This window comes from Watersipora subatra, chromosome 7, assembly GCF_963576615.1.
Source record: "Watersipora subatra chromosome 7, tzWatSuba1.1, whole genome shotgun sequence".
Lineage (NCBI taxonomy): Eukaryota > Metazoa > Bryozoa > Gymnolaemata > Cheilostomatida > Watersiporidae > Watersipora > Watersipora subatra.
The window spans coordinates 1,671,059-1,689,106 of NC_088714.1; the positions used below are offsets into that span (position 1 = coordinate 1,671,059).

An 18,048-nucleotide genomic window follows, 5' to 3' on the forward strand; every position below is an offset into this window, starting at 1 on the left:
GAAAAATGTTTTTGTTATTTTTCTTCCTTTATGTATTTCAGTGTTGACGGTGTTGAGTTACACCCTACTAGCTGCTTACTGTTTCTGCCAAGCTAGTAGCAACCTACACAAGTCTCTACTTAACAACATACTTAAGGCTAAGATTCTTTTCTTTGAGATCAAGCCACTAGGAATGATCCTCAATCGCTTCTCCAAAGATGTCGATATTGTTGGTGAGTCATAGTAAACCCTGTTTACTGACAGTCATAGAATGGAAGCAATTTTATACTTCTCTTTGTCTGGTGGTCCCTTTAGTTTTGGTTCTGTACACAAAACCTGCTGTCTTTGCTTTCAACTGCGTAAGTCTTTGGACGTAAATATTGATATTCATAGAGTCAATGCACCCGCTAGAGTTTTACATGTTCTGTAAATTAAATCCTATAATTTTGTGCCATTGTTTACTGAATTACAATTCTCAATCAATTCATCACTTGGTTCAGACCATCAACTGAAATGGAACGACCATGACAGTAGAAGGCAGGTTAAAATACTATTCCCATGAAGAAACTGGTCTACCCAAACGGTCTGAGATTTTAGATCCCTGGACTGGTTAATGGGAACCAAGCTGAACATGGTACAAATATGTGTCTTTTCTTTTTCAGATAACCAGCTTGGCTGGTCACTGCTGCAAATGGCTGTAATGCTTGTCGGTTTGTTGGTTAGCATCGGAGGAATAATCTACACCACCCCTTTGTTTACATTAGCTGTCATACCAACAATCGCTGTCTATGTTTATGTCCAGGTAAGGCTTTAATAACAAAATACTTGTTAGTGTATTTTGTTAGCTATGCTGACACAGTTCCGCTATGTTTGCTTCCTCATCAATTCCTCCATAGTTACCGTATACTGTCAGATGTGCCTGTATTGCTAAAAGTGCAAGCTATTAACGTGTCAGCAAGCAAGTTTTGATTACCAGTGTACTCTGTGTATTCATTGAAGTCGCTGTTTGCATATGTGTAGAAAGCTGCACCTTTGCTATCAGGTCTAGTCTTGCACTCTACAGACTCATATAAGGCTGCCACATGACAATGATGCGTTGGCTCATTGTTTTAAGTAGGCAATAGAAGATTTACAATGCTGACAGGAAGCAGGGCTATGCTAGAGGATCCATTTTTAGCCTTTTTACCTAGTAAAGTGGTAAATTTACTGTGTCAGGCATCGACAGTGAACAAATCAATTGAACGAGTCTGTTTGTGCAGTTGGTTTGATTGGTGGTTGATAGTCCATTACGCAGCTCACTTCAGCTAAACTATTCCTCTTGATAGAGAAAATGTTGCATATTCATGGGATTTGATGTATTTTTGTCTAACTGTAATTTGACTTGTCATCAGCCAAACTCACACAATGGGTGCAATGTTTATTTTTGTTGGTGGCATATGGCTGATATCAACACAAAGTAGTCACAATCGTGGTCTGAGCGCATGGGTGTCTATTTTATGAAAATAACAATTCAACGATGCCGTTTAAGTTAAAATAGTTAATTATTTGCATAGAGGTTTGACCACAGACCTGCTTAGCATGTTGAAATAGTTAAATATCTGCAGACGTTTGACCACAGACCTGTTGAGCATGTTAAAATAGTTAAATATCTGCAGAGGTTTGACCACAGACCTGTTTAGCATGATAAAACAGTTAAATATCTGCAGAGGTTTGACCACAGACCTGCTTAGCATGTTGAAATAGTTAATTATCTGCAGAGGTTTGACCACAGACCTGTTTAGCATGTTGAAATAGTTGAATATCTGCAGAGGTTTGACCACAGACCTGTTTAGCATGTTGAAATAGTTAAATATCTGCAGAGGTTTGACCACAGACCTGTTTAGCATGACAAAACAGTTAAATATCTGCAGAGGTTTGACCACAGACCTGTTTAGCATGTTGAAATAGTTAAATATCTGCAGAGGTTTGGCCACAGACCTGTTTAGCATGATAAAACAGTTAAATATCTGCAGAGGTTTGACCACAGACCTGTTTAGCATGTTGAAATAGTTAAATATCTGCAGAGGTTTGACCACAGACCTGTTTAGCATGTTGAAATAGTTAAATATCTGCAGAGGTTTGACCACAGACCTGTTTAGCATGACAAAACAGTTAAATATCTGCAGAGGTTTGACCACAGACCTGTTTAGCATGTTGAAATAGTTAAATATCTGCAGAGGTTTGGCCACAGACCTGTTTAGCATGATAAAACAGTTAAATATCTGCAGAGGTTTGACCACAGACCTGTTTAGCATGTTGAAATAGTTAAATATCTGCAGAGGTTTGACCACAGACCTGTTTAGCATGTTGAAATAGTTAAATATCTGCAGAGGTTTGACCACAGACCTGTTTAGCATGACAAAACAGTTAAATATCTGCAGAGGTTTGACCACAGACCTGTTTAGCATGTTGAAATAGTTAAATATCTGCAGAGGTTTGGCCACAGACCTGTTTAGCATGATAAAACAGTTAAATATCTGCAGAGGTTTGACCACAGACCTGTTTAGCATGTTGAAATAGTTAAATATCTGCAGAGGTTTGACCACAGACCTGTTTAGCATGTTGAAATAGTTAAATATCTGCAGAGGTTTGACCACAGACCTGTTTAGCATAAAACTGTTTTATGTTGAGCCAAATAATTTCCATAAGAATACATTGTAATTCATTGAAGTCATTCCACAGCTTAGCATACGTGCAACAGCTACCTCAAATATACATTGTAGCGAAAGCTGGGGGAAAAATATAAACGGAGGAAAAATATAAATTATAATCAAACCTTTACATACAAATTTTTTGATGTACGACAAAATATCAGCCAGTATTTATCTTGAGATACAAAGTAATTTGGAGACTTTGTATCTCAAGATCTGGAAACTTGACAGTTTTGTAACTGAAAGTAATCAAATTGGTAAAAATTTAACAAAAATGATGAAAAATCTATAAATTGAGTTAATTTAAACTATATCTCATGTAATTTAAATTAAGTTTAATCATTTTACCTCAAAACTTTTGCATTGCTAAGTCTACACTCTGTTCACAAATCCTGAAATACTTACTCATCGCTAAGTCTACACTCTGTTCACAAGTCCTGAAATACTTACTCATTGTTAAGTCTACACTCTGTTTACAAATCCTGAAATACTTACTCATCGCTAAGTCTACACTCTGTTCACAAATCCTGAAATACTTACTCATCGCTAAGTCTACACTCTGTTCACAAGTCCTGAAATACTTACTCATTGCTAAGTCTACACTCTGTTCACAAGTCCTGAAATACTTACTCATTGCTAAGTCTACACTCTGTTCACAAGTCCTGAAATACTTACTCATTGCTAAGTCTACACTCTGTTCACAAGTCCTGAAATACTTACTCATTGTTAAGTCTACACTCTGTTCACAAGTCCTGAAATACTTACTCATTGGTAAGTCTACACTCTGTTCACAAGTCCTGAAATACTTACTCATTGGTAATTCTACACTCTGTTCACAAATCCTGAAATACTTACTCATTGCTAAGTCTACACTCTGTTCACAAGTCCTGAAATACTTACTCATTGTTAAGTCTACACTCTGTTCACAAATCCTGAAATACTTACTCATTGCTAAGTCTACACTCTGTTCACAAGTCCTGAAATACTTACTCATTGTTAAGTCTACACTCTGTTCACAAGTCCTGAAAGACTGACTCATTGTTAAGTCTACACTCTGTTCACAAGTCCTGAAATACTTACTCATTGCTAAGTTAGAGCTAAAACCATTCATATTCAACCCACAAGTTTGAATTTGTCAAGTTTTTACGGTCAGTGTGTTTCAGTCTTATAACATGAAATGCATCTTGGCAGAATTTTTCAAAGCCATTTGATATGTTGACCTGAATTCTGTATGATATGCACTTGCGTAACTCGATGTGCCATTAGAATGTAATGTAATGTCAAATGTACATTAGAAATGCATCTCTGAACATAAAGATATCTTGTAGTTGGATCTGCACCTCTCCTTTATAGTGCATCAATAGAAGTGATCAGCTTTGTTGCATATTTTAGAGGTATTACATTGCAACCTCTAGACAGCTAATAAGGCTCCTTTCCAAAGCCTCCTCTCCTATATACGCTCACTTCAGTGAGACCCTTAACGGCTGCCAGACAATACGGGCCTATGGACACCAGGAGAGGTTCATGAATGATAATATTAATAAGATTGAGAAACAGAACATCTTCCAGTACTTTGATGAGTTTGCTGATTGGTTAGTAAATACAATGTAGTTGGCTGCTAGTAGTTGATCACATTTGCTTTAGTCTCAGTGGTCTGGTGCATATTCTATCATACTTACATCAGCTAGATTCGACAATATTTCTTGTCGTGCTATACAGTAGATGCCCCTCTAATGTAAATCTCTTACGTAAATTCAATTGAACCTTAGAGTTTAGGTAAAATTTTTGCATCGTTTTATGTAAGAATTTCTATAATACATAATGTACCAAATCGGTACAAATTCTCAATTTCGATCTGAGTGCTAGGAGTCCGATAGTTAGCCTTCAAAGCATTATTTTCTCTCCTGCCGCAATGGAGAGAGAAAATTGGGAGAGAAAATAACAGATAAGGGCTAACTGGGGTATTTCTTATATTTTCTTTTACTTTATTGTAGACTTGTACATCGTTTTTTACTTTTTCTTTGCAGCATAGACGTTGATGTGGAGAGAAAAGTAAAAAATTGGTTTAAATTGTTATTGAATGTGTGCGCTCCCCTTTACTTAACGTAAAATTTTTGTAATAATTGACCCTGAACCGACTGTAAGTGATAAGAAAAAAGAAAAGGTGGTTGATACAAACCTGTAACACCACAGTTACTATGCAATACCACAGTTACTATACAATACCACAGTTACTATACAATACCACAGTTACTGTACAATACCACAGTTACTATACAATACCACAGTTACTGTACAATACCACAGTTACTATACAATACCACAGTTACTGTACAATACCACAGTTACTGTATAATACCACAGTTACTGTACAATACCACAGTTACTATACAATACCACAGTTACTATACAATACCACAGTTACTATACAATACCACAGTTACTATACAATACAATACCACAGTTACTGTACAATACCACAGTTACTGGACAATACCACAGTTACTGTACAATACAATACCACAGTTACTGTACAATACAATACCACAGTTACTGTACAATACAATACCACAGTTACTGTACACTACCACAGTTACTGTACAATACCACAGTTACTGTACAATACCACAGTTACTGTACAATATAATACCACAGTTACTGTACAATATAATACCACAGTTACTGTACAATACCACAGTTACTGTACAATACCACAGTTACTGTACAATATAATACCACAGTTACTGTACAATATAATACCACAGTTACTGTACAATACCACAGTTACTGTACAATACCACAGTTACTGTACAATATAATACCACAGTTACTGTACAATACCACAGTTACTGTACAATACCACAGTTACTGTACAATACCACAGTTACTGTACACTACCACAGTTACTGTACAATACCACAGTTACTGTACAATACCACAGTTACTGTACAATACCACAGTTACTGTACAATACCACAGTTACTGTATAATACCACAGTTACTGTACAATACCACAGTTACTGTACAATACCACAGTTACTGTACACTACCACAGTTACTGTACAATACCACAGTTACTGTATAATACCACAGTTACTGTACAATACCATAGTTACTGTACAATACCACAGTTACTGTACAACACCACAGTTACTGTACAATACCACAGTTACTGTACAATACCACAGTTACTGTACAATACCACAGTTACTGTACAATACCACAGTTACTGTACAATACCACAGTTACTGTACACTCATTAAATTAAAAAGTTAAATGTAGCTTTTTCATTTTGAAGGGCCAAAGAAGTGAGCTTAGAAAGATTTTAGGCTATTAACATGTATTTTACAGTTTGTATCACATAAATTCCCTTTAATGTAATCGATATTAGAATGGATTATTTACGTTGTTGGAGCATCAACTATTTACATATACATTAGCCGAATGTCCGGTGTTGCGTGGGTATTAAAAATAGCTTATAAATAGTGGCAGGTACTGCCACTATTTATAAGCCACTATTTGATTAAGCTAGTATCCGTATTTCTAAACTTGCTAATAAAAACCGTGAGAGCAAGCTTTAGTGACGTTGCGCGTAACACAGAGTCACTAAAGCTATGCATATTTTAACCCAGATAATGACTCATATCGCCCGATGAATCCATTGCATCCTGTGTAGCTTAATGAGTTAGCTTATCTTGTGAACGGAGGTGCCGAAATAAAATCTTTTGCGATGTGGATTTTTTCATTCCTAGATTTTAATTGCTATAGCTAGACAGACAGCTAGACAGACACCAAACGAATCTAATGCAAACACCATAGTATGAAACCCATAGTAATTAACTAATGGAAACACCCCCTGGTAAAAATCGTCAAAATTTTATATACGTACTGCTAATATTAAAAATTAGTAACTGAACAATATGCTAACCGGAGATAACTTACCTACAGTAACTTTAGTTACCTACAGTAACTATAGTTACCTACAGTAACTTTAGTTACTGTAAGTAACTATAGTTACCTACAGTAACTTTAGTTACCTACAGTAACTTTAGTTACCTACAGTAACTGTAGTTACCTACAGTAACTAAAGTTACCTACAGTAACTAAAGTTACCTACAGTAACTTTAGTTACCTACAGTAACTATAGTTACCTACAGTAACTTTAGTTACCTACAGTAACTTTAGTTACCTACAGTAACTTTAGTTACCTACAGTAACTATAGTTACCTACAGTAACTTTAGTTACCTACAGTAACTTTAGTTACCTACAGTAGCTTTAGTTACCTACAGTAACTTTAGTTACCTACAGTAACTTTAGTTACCTACAGTAACTGTAGTTACCTACAGTAACTAAAGTTACCTACAGTAACTAAAGTTACCTACAGTAACTTTAGTTACCTACAGTAACTATAGTTACCTACAGTAACTTTAGTTACCTACAGTAACTTTAGTTACCTACAGTAACTTTAGTTACCTACAGTAGCTTTAGTTACCTACAGTAACTATAGTTACCTACAGTAACTTTAGTTACCTACAGTAACTATAGTTACCTACAGTAACTTTAGTTACCTACAGTAACTTTAGTTACCTACAGTAGCTTTAGTTACCTACAGTAACTTTAGTTACCTACAGTAACTTTAGTTACCTACAGTAACTGTAGTTACCTACAGTAACTAAAGTTACCTACAGTAACTAAAGTTACCTACAGTAACTAAAGTTACCTACAGTAACTTTAGTTACCTACAGTAACTTTAGTTACCTACAGTAACTATAGTTACCTACAGTAACTTTAGTTACCTACAGTAACTTTAGTTACCTACAGTAACTTTAGTTACCCACAGTAACTTTAGCGTATTCTGCGGTTATGATCTGCAAGAAACTGTAACATCACAATGTACTACGTGCAGTAAGTACCTTGGAGAGTAATTACCTTTAAAACAGATGTATAATATGAACGTTGAATTCAAGTTAAATAAATTTAGTTTGCTAAACACATACTTAAAGGTTTTCGTATGTATTTCACTTAACTAATCTTTAACTTTCAACTAACAATTTATCACTTATTTGTTTTTGTATCCATTTTTCCTATAACCTATAACGAATAACGCTGAACTGAGATACCGAGCAATGTGTATTTCTTTCAGGCGTTGTGGGAGGGATTTTGGTGAATAGCATATCAAAATTTTTTTATCTTGTTGTAATCAGTACACCAACTGTTAAATTTGAATTTCTACAGAAGTTTTTTGTTGATATATGATGTTGATGCGAAAAACAAATTCGCCTTAGTATGACGAAAATGAAAAAGCATCGTGTTTCTTAGAGTAAGACGAAAACATCTTATAACAGGGGCATCACGACCTGTGGGCGCACTGTATTAATTAATAATTTGGCGTGTGCAATCGAGAAAATGGTATACAGTAATGGTAACAGACTGTAATGTGGTAATAACGGTAATGTGGCAGTAATGGTAACAACAGTGTGGCCTTGTGGTTGGTGCGCTTGTTTACAAACTTGCTGTTACGCTCTTCATGAGTTCAAATTCAGTACGAAATGCAATTTTCATTGCTAGATTATAATCGCCATAGCCGGACAGACAGTGTTAGACATGACACACTTTGAGATTTATATATATACTACTGAATGCCCGGCGTTGCACGGGTAGTAAAAAAACATGTTATAAACAGTGGCAGGTAATGTAGTCGTTTGCCATTAGCTCAGGACATTGTCAATGACTAATTTGAGCAAGTTAGTATCCATGTTGCTAAAGTTACTAATAAGAGCTGTGAGAGCAAGCCTTAGTGACTTTGCGCCTTAACCCAGAGTCACTATTTTAACCGAGAAAACGCCGCATATTGCCAAATGAATTCCTCGCATATCAGTGCAAGGATTAGTTTGCAATGGGTTAGTTTATCGCCTGGTGAACGGGAGGCTCCGAGATCAAAGCTACTAGGATATGAATTTTTCATTGCTTGATTTTAATCGCTATAGCCGGACAGACAAACAGACAGCGGAAGACAGACGGCAAACTCTTAGCTTTATATATACAGATACATATAGGCCTATATCTTTTTAGACTCAATGATTTTTGTTGCAGCTGGCTTGATGTTCGCATGTACACTCTCAATGGGGTCCTACTATGCCTGACAGCTTTGTTCTGTGTGCTTTCTGTAAGGATACCCAGCCTACACATGACATCTAGTTTGACTGGCCTTGTGCTCTCTCTGGTCATTGAGGTGAGTTTTTCATATTTCATATTTATTACTATTTAAGGATTATTACTATTATGTTGTCATGTTTATGCAACTATAAGCGATAGGCGATAGGAATACCTGCACCATGTGTCAAAGTATAACGCACCGTATACATAGCTTATACCCTTCATTAGTCATAGGAATACCTGCACCATGTGTCAAAGTATAACATGCCATATATATAGCTTATACCCTTCATTGACGAAAGGACCATACTGCACCATGTGTCAAAATATGATATGCCACATGCATAACCTATGCTTCCATCCATTTCTGTTTACATAAACATGCAATTTTGTACTAGATTATAGTTTGCAGTATGCAGTGTATGTAGCTTTTCTTTCATCCTTAATAGGAATATCTGTACAAGATGTCACCCGCCAACTTCATCCATCAGGCTTTCCATCAGGCCCACTAGTGTTTTCATAATTACTAAATATAGTTATTGAATAGACTCTCAAATCTGGAGTTATCTTATTCTCTCTCAAATGTGCACCCTAAGGATACGATTTTGATCTGTTTCGGGGTTGGCATCGTATGGTGAAAAATCGTATGTAGGGGTATAGAAACCATAGTAATTATATAGTGCAAACATCCACTGGTAAAAATCGTCAGAATTTTATATGAGGGCTGTACATATTAAAAATTAGTAACAAAATAGTATGTTAACCCTAGTAACTATAGTTACCTACAGTTACTTTATTGAATTTAGTGTATTCAGTGGTTATGAACTTATTATCTGCAATAAAATGTAACATTATAATGTACTATGTGCAGTCATACCATAGGGAGTTCTTACCTTCAAAAAATTACCTCTAATAATTTTAGCTTTCTAAACACGCACACACACACATACACACACACACACACACCTACAGCTAAGTTTGAGTATGTATTTTGAACTATTTTACTGGATTTCAACTTTTTATTACTGAAATGTTATCACTTATCAGTTTCTATCTTCGCTTTCACTATAACTTTTGTGGACCTGTTTAAAACCTTTTCCAACCTAATTCGGCGAGAAAGCCCGAACGATACTGTTTTTGTGATGAATTGGATTTTTGTTAGCAGGTGAGAGACGTTGTCTGACCACTGACTGACCTTCTGTTTGAAGGGATCGCAACTCCAACTTTGCTAATGAGTTTAAAGGGAAAATATTACTGTTTTACACACAAGAATTGCTGAACATCGCGTCTCTTCATGCGTTGTAAAAATATTTTCGGCAAACAGTATTTCGGTGTCTTTGTTATTTTGATGTACGTAATATGCACACCGACTGCCAAATTTGAACTTGGACGAAAATTTTGTTTAATTCTTATGGTGAAATAAGATGCGTATGGTGAGGCTAACAAATCGTATATCAGGGTAATCGTATCTCGAGGGTGCACTGTAGTATGACCGCTGGGTTTTAGTTTTCAACAGTTTGCATAGAAATGCTGTGTATCACAACTCTCTGTCTATTTGTAACTTTTCATTGTAACTCTCTGTCCATTGTAATTCTGTTTATTTTAATGTTCTGTCTATTATAACTCGTCTGTCACAATGCTCGTGTATATCATAACAGACAGTGTATAGTTAGACTTTGCCTATCCTAACTTCTAGCCATCATAGCTCTGAGTGTACCATAACGCTCTGTTTTTCATAACTCGCAGTATATCGTAGCGCTATGCATATTGTAATGCCTGCATAATGTGTTTGTTAACACTCTATTTGTAGTAGCACCCGGTGTATCATAACACTCAGTATATCGTAACACTCTGCATAATGTAATGCCCACATAATGTGTCTGTTAACACTCTGTGCGTAGTAGCACCCAGTGTATCATAACTCTCAGTATATGGTAACGTTCTTCATAACGTAATGCCCACATAATGTGTATGTTAACACCGTATGTAGTAGCACCCAGTGTATCATAACTCTCAGTATGTGGTAACGCTCTGCATAACATAGTTAATGTTATTTAGTTTGTAATACATAATGCATAATAGTTGGTTTATAACTATGATATTAGTGCTTCAAAGTATAGCACTTAAAAATTCACTTCTTACGCTTCACAACCAAAATAATCCTTAAAAGTTACCATTTGCAACAATTTGCAAATTCTGAACTGATAAGCTTTTGTATTCAGAAAGTGACTGTAGTACTTGATGGTTGTGTAAAGCTGTTGTATTTTTAGAAATTTATGTTTATAATATTACAACCTGATCGCCATTATCATGTAGTAATATTATTTGAGGCTTTATCGTTAGGTAGCTGATGTGATGACCATGTTCGTCTGGACAGTGTCCACTGTAGAAACAAATATCGTATCCATCGAACGGATTAAGGAATACATTGAGGTAGAAAAGGAAGACGATTGTTCATCCGACCTGAATCCAGAGAGGTAATAATTGCCTCTTATTGAAGACTAGTCTTACAACCAGCTGAAGTTTACATGGCCGATGGCTGCCTGAATTATCTGGTAAAGCTGGGATATGGTTGCACATTCTTTTACCAAATATTTACATTCTTAAATTGAAATTCAATTTACAGTCATCTCTGCTACACTTGAACAGAATCTCTAGAACAGCATTAAGATGGTTGATATCCTTACAATCATCTTAACTATTAGGGCAATGTTTACCGTCACTGTCAATTGAACGCTCGGAGATTCTAGATGACTTAGTTTAGAAACTTAGTTTATACATTGTCTGCTTTAAGTTAGATGTATCATTTGGGCGCTGCACTTAATAAAGCATATACCTCACAGGACAATATTATTCATGGAGTTATATTTCGTGAAAGTTGTCTTTTCATTAATTTCCGCGGACTATATTATTCTCGTAGAAATATATACATTTGTACGCGAATAAATTAATCTGCGAAACCAGCTAGCAATAGAGTGCAAAACCTTCACATGCGTATAGCAAGTGTTTAACTTTCTATTTGACTGTTCTATTCTATAAGTAACATAATATGTTACTGATGTTAATGATGTTACTAATATGTTAATCTGCAATGAATTTGTTTTGCAGATATTATCTGCAAAACAAATTCATTGCAGATTTTAACCATTCGCGGATTTTAACCATTCGCGGGATTGTCTACCTTCAAATTTGCCCATTTGAGGGTATTTTTATTCATTTTATCTTTCTTTTATCTGTTAGTAGTCGATCTGCTAGTCAACTTTGTGTGATTATCACTTTCAGCGACTGGCCATCCGCAGGCAAGTTGGAATTTGACAACTACTCAACAAGATATCGCCCTGAGCTCGATCTTGCCATTAAACATCTCAGTATAACTATAAAGCCTGAGGAGAAAGTAGGAGTTGTAGGAAGAACAGGGGCAGGCAAATCCTCCCTTTCACTCTCACTCTTTCGCATGTTGGAAGCTGAGAATGGGTGCATTAAAGTGGATGGAGTAGACATATCTCAGTTGGGGCTGCATAGACTTCGTAATAGCTTAACAATACTGCCGCAGGTATGTATCAATGTCTATTCTATTCTTCCAAGTAATAACTATTGCCCTTGTTGGCAGTGGTGTCACAGCAAGCGTTTGTTCAATTTATAAATTTGTGCAAGAGATCATTAGATAGACACTGATGGTGTTCAGTTTCATAAGTGACAGCTTCATTGCAATCTAATCACCTGATAGTTTCTTAACCAGCAGCCATAGTGATGTCTGTAGCATCTCAAAACTATTAAGGCAGTCAACAGGTTTGTCTTTCGAACAATTTCTGTAGCTTATTTCTGATCAGACTAAAACAATGAACGACTTTCTAGTGTTCACCACCTATCAATAATAATCATTTTCTCTAGAGGATGTTTACTTCTTCCTCACAGGATCCAATGCTATTCTCTGGCACTGTGAGAGAGAACCTGGACCCATTTGCTGAAAGCTCAGATGAAAAGCTCTGGAATGTTCTGGAACAATGTGAACTGAAGAGCTTTATTTCTGAGCAGCCTGAACAGTTATCTGCCGAGTGTGGAGAGGGAGGACAGAATCTCAGGTGACCAGCGCACGTTTTTACACCTCTTTCATCCCACAATATATTTGTTCGTTGTGTTGAACACCGCAGGATTTAGACATGCCTGTTGTGTTTGGATATATGTACAAGTATGGGTCGAAGCTACAAGATTTGTGATTCGTAAGTCTTTGATCATAGTTGATGGTTGTTGCCCGGTAAATACGTGTCCAGTTCATTGGTTATAGCGTTGGTCAGAGGCAGCTGCTCTGCTTAGCCCGAGCACTTCTCCGCAAGACTAAGGTCCTCATAATGGATGAGGCAACAGCAGCAGTTGATATGAAAACTGATGATGTCATACAAAAGACTATTAGAAGTAAATTCTCAGATTGCACGGTTCTAACTATTGCCCACAGGCTGCACACTATCATGGACTGTGATAGGTTAGTAAATTACTATCGTGGTCTGTGATAGGTTAGTAAATTACTATCGTGGTCTGTGATAGGTTAGTAAATTACTATCGTGGTCTGTGATAGGTTAGTAAATTACTATTGAGGTCTGCGATAGGTTAGTAAATTACTATCGAGGTCTGTGATAGATTAGTAAATTACTATCGTGGTCTGTGATAAATTAGTAAATTACTATCGTGGTCTGTGATAGATTAGTAAATTACTATCGTGGTCTGTGATAAATTAGTAAATTACTATCGTGGTCTGTGATAGGTTAGTAAATTACTATCGTGGTCTGTGATAGATTAGTAAATTACTATCGTGGTCTGTGATAAATTAGTAAATTACTATCGTGGTCTGTGATAGATTAGTAAATTACTATCGTGGTCTGTGATAAATTAGTAAATTACTATCGTGGTCTGTGATAAGTTAGTAAATTACTATCGTGGTCTGTGATAGGTTAGTAAATTACTATCGTGGTCTGTGGTAGGTTAGTAAATTACTATCGTGGTCTGTGATAGGTTAGTAAATTATTATCGTCGACTGCCATAGGTTAGCAATTTACTATCGTGTTCTGTGATAGGTTAGTTGTATATCATCTTGGTTAGTTGTTTGTCATTGTGGTTAGTCATTCCATGCTGTGATATGTTAGTAATTTACTATGAGAAGTTAGTAATACACTGTCACTAAGCTGAATGCCCGGCGTTGCCATGGTAATTTATTTTCATTTAACATATAACAACAGTTACCACTCTACCTTTCAAACTTCATCTCATGAGAAAAGTGTTTTGTGCAGTTTAAATAAGTTAAGAGAAAAATAAAACAGCTGTAAAGGTTTTTAAACTTTTTCAAACAACTGTAACGATTACAATGAAAAACAATTTGGTATGCAATTATGATTTTAATTCGTTTTAGTGTTGGCATCGTAAGGCAAACATGTCGTATCGTATAGAAACCCATTGTAATTAATTAATGGAAACACCCCCTGGTAAAAAATCATCAAAATTTTATATATGTACTGCACATATTAAAAATTAGTAACAATATGTTAACCTTAGTAATTCTAGTTACCTTGAGTAATTTTAGCGTATTTAGTGGTTATGATCTGCAAGAAAATGTAACATTATATTGTACTATCGTACTCCCCACGGTACAGTACGTACCGAGGGAAGCTCTTACCTTTAAGATAGACATATAACATAAGCGTTGAATTTAACTTAAATGAATTTAGCTTAGGAAAAACTTGCTTAAAATTAAGTTTTAGTATTATTTTACTAAACTTCAACATTGGCGTAGGCTAAAATTTTATCACCGATTTTGGTTTCATTTTTACTATAACTTATAACGAATAATGCTGAACTGAGATAGAGAGTGAGCATCATATCTCTTTCAGGCGTTGTGGGAGAGATTTCGGCAAATAGCATATTGGAATTTTCGTTATTTCGTTGTAATCAGTACACCGACTGTCAAATTTAATTTTGAGAGAAGTTCTCGTTGATATCGGTATGGCGGAAAAAATTCGAAAAAGATTTCGTCCTCTTATGGCGAAGACAAAATCAACGAAAAAACATTGTGTTCTATATAGCAAGGCGAAAAAAATCTTATAACTAGGGCATCCCAACACGAGGGCGCACTGTATTAAATTGGCGTGTGCAATCACAAAACTATTGTATTGTATATGGTAAGAGCGATGGGTGTGATAAGATTGGCTTAGCGTTGTTGTTACGCCTGCTGTTAGTAGACTTGCGATTTGAATGTCGAGAGTTCAAATCCAGTACTATTCATTACTAAAACTTTATCGCTATAACTGGACATACAAATGACAGACAAACAACAAACATTGAGATTTATTATTATATATATATAATATATATATTATTTATATTTTTATATATATATTATATATATATATAGATGAACTGTGATAGATTCATCATTTACTATCATTGGCTATACCCAGTTAGTTATATTAGTTATGTGCCATATTGGTTAGTTATATATTATGTGATAGGTTAGTACTTGATATCATGTGCTGCGATATGTTAGTTATATTCCATCATGTACGATGATGAGTCAGTTTTAATACTGTCATAGACTTACCATCATAGAAATACCGTCATAGACTGTAGTAGATCAGTTATATGTATGAATGTTGTGTTAGTTACTTTGCTGTATCAGTTATATGTTGTCACTAGACTTAGGTTCACCTTTTTATTTGTTTTATGAAATTACGGAGAAAATATACATTCAAGTGAGTCTGAGACGTGCTCTTTCTTGCGAAACATTTTTAAAACGCCTTGGAGTTCAAGACATTTGTTAAATTTTTTATCACTTTCGGTGCAGCCTTTGTTTTTATGATACAGGCAGTTTTTTGGCATCCTGCTAGCCATGCCAAAGAGGTGCCTATGTATTAAAGTTAAAAAATAGGCTTATCACGTTCTTAGACATGATTTCTATGTTTGTAGGATTATGGTTATGAGTGAAGGTCACGTCGCCGAGTTTGATAGTCCACAGGTTCTCCTCGAAAACAAGCTGAGTCTATTTTATTCGATGGCAAAAGAAGCTGGAATAGTCTCTTAATTGCTGTCAGCCCTTGCACGCAAATACACCATAGTAGTACATAGTAGTACAACGCTATTGCTAAATGATTGCAACTATCAGCTCAATTTATATGGTGTTCAGCTAATTATGCACACACATTATTATACATGTATACAACACACCCCAAGTAGCTTAGTGAAGTTGCCATATAGACGCTCATTACTCCAATCAATGCTTTTTTATCTGTGCTATTTTATATACACTATAATATACTGGTATATTATAGTACATTTTATAATGAACATGAACTATTAAAAAAAAGGCTGTTTTTGAAACCTCTAGTTTTTAATGAGACGTTAAGGCGGTATAAAAAAGGTGACCAAGTCTACTGGAAGATTTATCAAGCCAAACAAGGTTGTCAGCTTGCCTCGGTGCTGCAAATCAACCCATCAAAGGGTCTCTGTGGGTGTCTTGCGAGATTAAATTTATGCAAGAACTAAACAATGTAACCACTCTAAAGTCAAACACTAGATTTAAGTATTGGCATAATTTCTGTAAACAATATGGAAGAAACATGCATGTGGCACTGGAGAACGAGTTGAGCATGGATGGTATAAAGGAGGGGACTTAAAAAGGTACTTGTTATGGAATGCCTATTGTATAACTCATATTAAATATGTAGGGATGGAAGCTTCTCTTGCTGTCTGAAATGTTACCAATATTGCAAAATTCTTCCAGGTGAGACTACATTTTCTGCTATAAAGTCTTTCAGGATCGACTAAATTCTTTGTATAGAGCCTCAAGTGACTCACCATCCGACCAGCACAAACATACAAAACCATGAGACTGTTTATATTCATTTCAACTAGAGATTTCCATAAATATCAAATTGCTCCGAAAACTCTCAACAACCTGGAATCAAGTTGTATCCAGAGGATTTGTGTTATTAGACAAAAAGGGGACCAAGACTGATAAATGTTAGTCATGTCTGGCAGGCTCTGCGAAATGATTAAGTTAAATATTTGGATGACTTCTAATGTATGCAAATCTCCAAAAATGTCAGAAACAACCATCCAATTAAATTTCTTATATTGGGTAGTAATCCTAGCGTTTATTGCAATATCATAGCAATTTTAATGGTTAAAAATAACATAACATAATGTGAAATTTAACTGCGGTTTACATTCAACTCTTAATTTGGAATCAAACCTCAATAATATGAGTTGAATTTGTTCCACTATTGAGCTTGAATAATTGAATTGACAGAAATTAAATTGTGTTCCAGACGTAAAAAACCTAATTGGTGTATGAAAATATTTTTAGATAACGAATACTTTCACATACATCTACTTTACGAATGTAAGATAAAAGCAAATATAATATTATGTGACAGCATAATATTAACTAGCTTGTTCAACATTAACAACAGATTAATGTGGCTAACAGAAATTAAGGTGGCTTAAGAGATATTTCTTGACATCAAACGTAAAGGTTTTTTCTCTGAACAAACAAAAGAATCGATATAATTGCGGAACAAAAAACTTAAGAGTTTGTTAACTAACTAAACATTAATCGTACACTATGTTCATGTTTTATGATAGTTTTTTCTATTGATATAATTTTTTTTTTTATTATTGTCCCTTTGACTCGCTGTTTTCTTTAGCACACAAAACTTTTGTGGATAAAAACAGCATTCAATGCAGAACAAACTAATGATGTATACCAGGTGTTGTTGGCAGTGTGCACCATGTATGTAGCAGCCATTTTTTGAAACTAATGTGCCTATCCTAATTAATGGGTGATACAATCAACTTGTTTCTACTTACCTAAATTTGGAATCACTGGTTTCTGACCTTTTGATTGTGTAAACCCATTTATAGCAGCATTAAAAGGAAATATAGCAATGTATTGAGAAAACAAAACATCCAGTTTGAGAGGAAAAGATTTGAATCAATTTGGATTCGAATCTATATTTTTAGTAAAAGTTGAGTTTCACAAAGCTAGTTGACAACCTGAATATGAGTCTGTACATTACTGCTGACACGCTGGCCAGATACAGTGAGTAGGGGGTTATGATTAACTCAATCTGCTGCTGCCACGGGTCAAACAATATTTTTGTCACTCGCTCCTTCCGGCTTGATTAAAATGGTTGCCCACGCATGGCTATCAACAACTTCAAAGACAATTCCCTATTT

The 18,048-nt window shown here is 35.4% G+C and overlaps 1 protein-coding gene across 1 annotated transcript in view; it reads left to right on the plus strand.

Moving 5' to 3' along the window:
- LOC137399934 (multidrug resistance-associated protein 1-like) overlaps nucleotides 1-16,202 on the plus strand; it is a 78,295-nt gene extending 62,093 nt beyond the window's left edge. The window contains exons 16-24 of the mRNA XM_068086199.1: nucleotides 42-212; nucleotides 642-781; nucleotides 4,062-4,261; nucleotides 8,764-8,902; nucleotides 11,170-11,303; nucleotides 12,109-12,379; nucleotides 12,742-12,908; nucleotides 13,112-13,306; nucleotides 15,778-16,202. Coding sequence (XP_067942300.1) covers nucleotides 42-212; nucleotides 642-781; nucleotides 4,062-4,261; nucleotides 8,764-8,902; nucleotides 11,170-11,303; nucleotides 12,109-12,379; nucleotides 12,742-12,908; nucleotides 13,112-13,306; nucleotides 15,778-15,892 — 1,532 coding nt within the window. The 3' untranslated portion in view covers nucleotides 15,893-16,202. The remainder of the gene's footprint in view (nucleotides 1-41; nucleotides 213-641; nucleotides 782-4,061; nucleotides 4,262-8,763; nucleotides 8,903-11,169; nucleotides 11,304-12,108; nucleotides 12,380-12,741; nucleotides 12,909-13,111; nucleotides 13,307-15,777) is intronic.
- The last annotated feature ends 1,846 nt before the right edge of the window (nucleotides 16,203-18,048 follow it).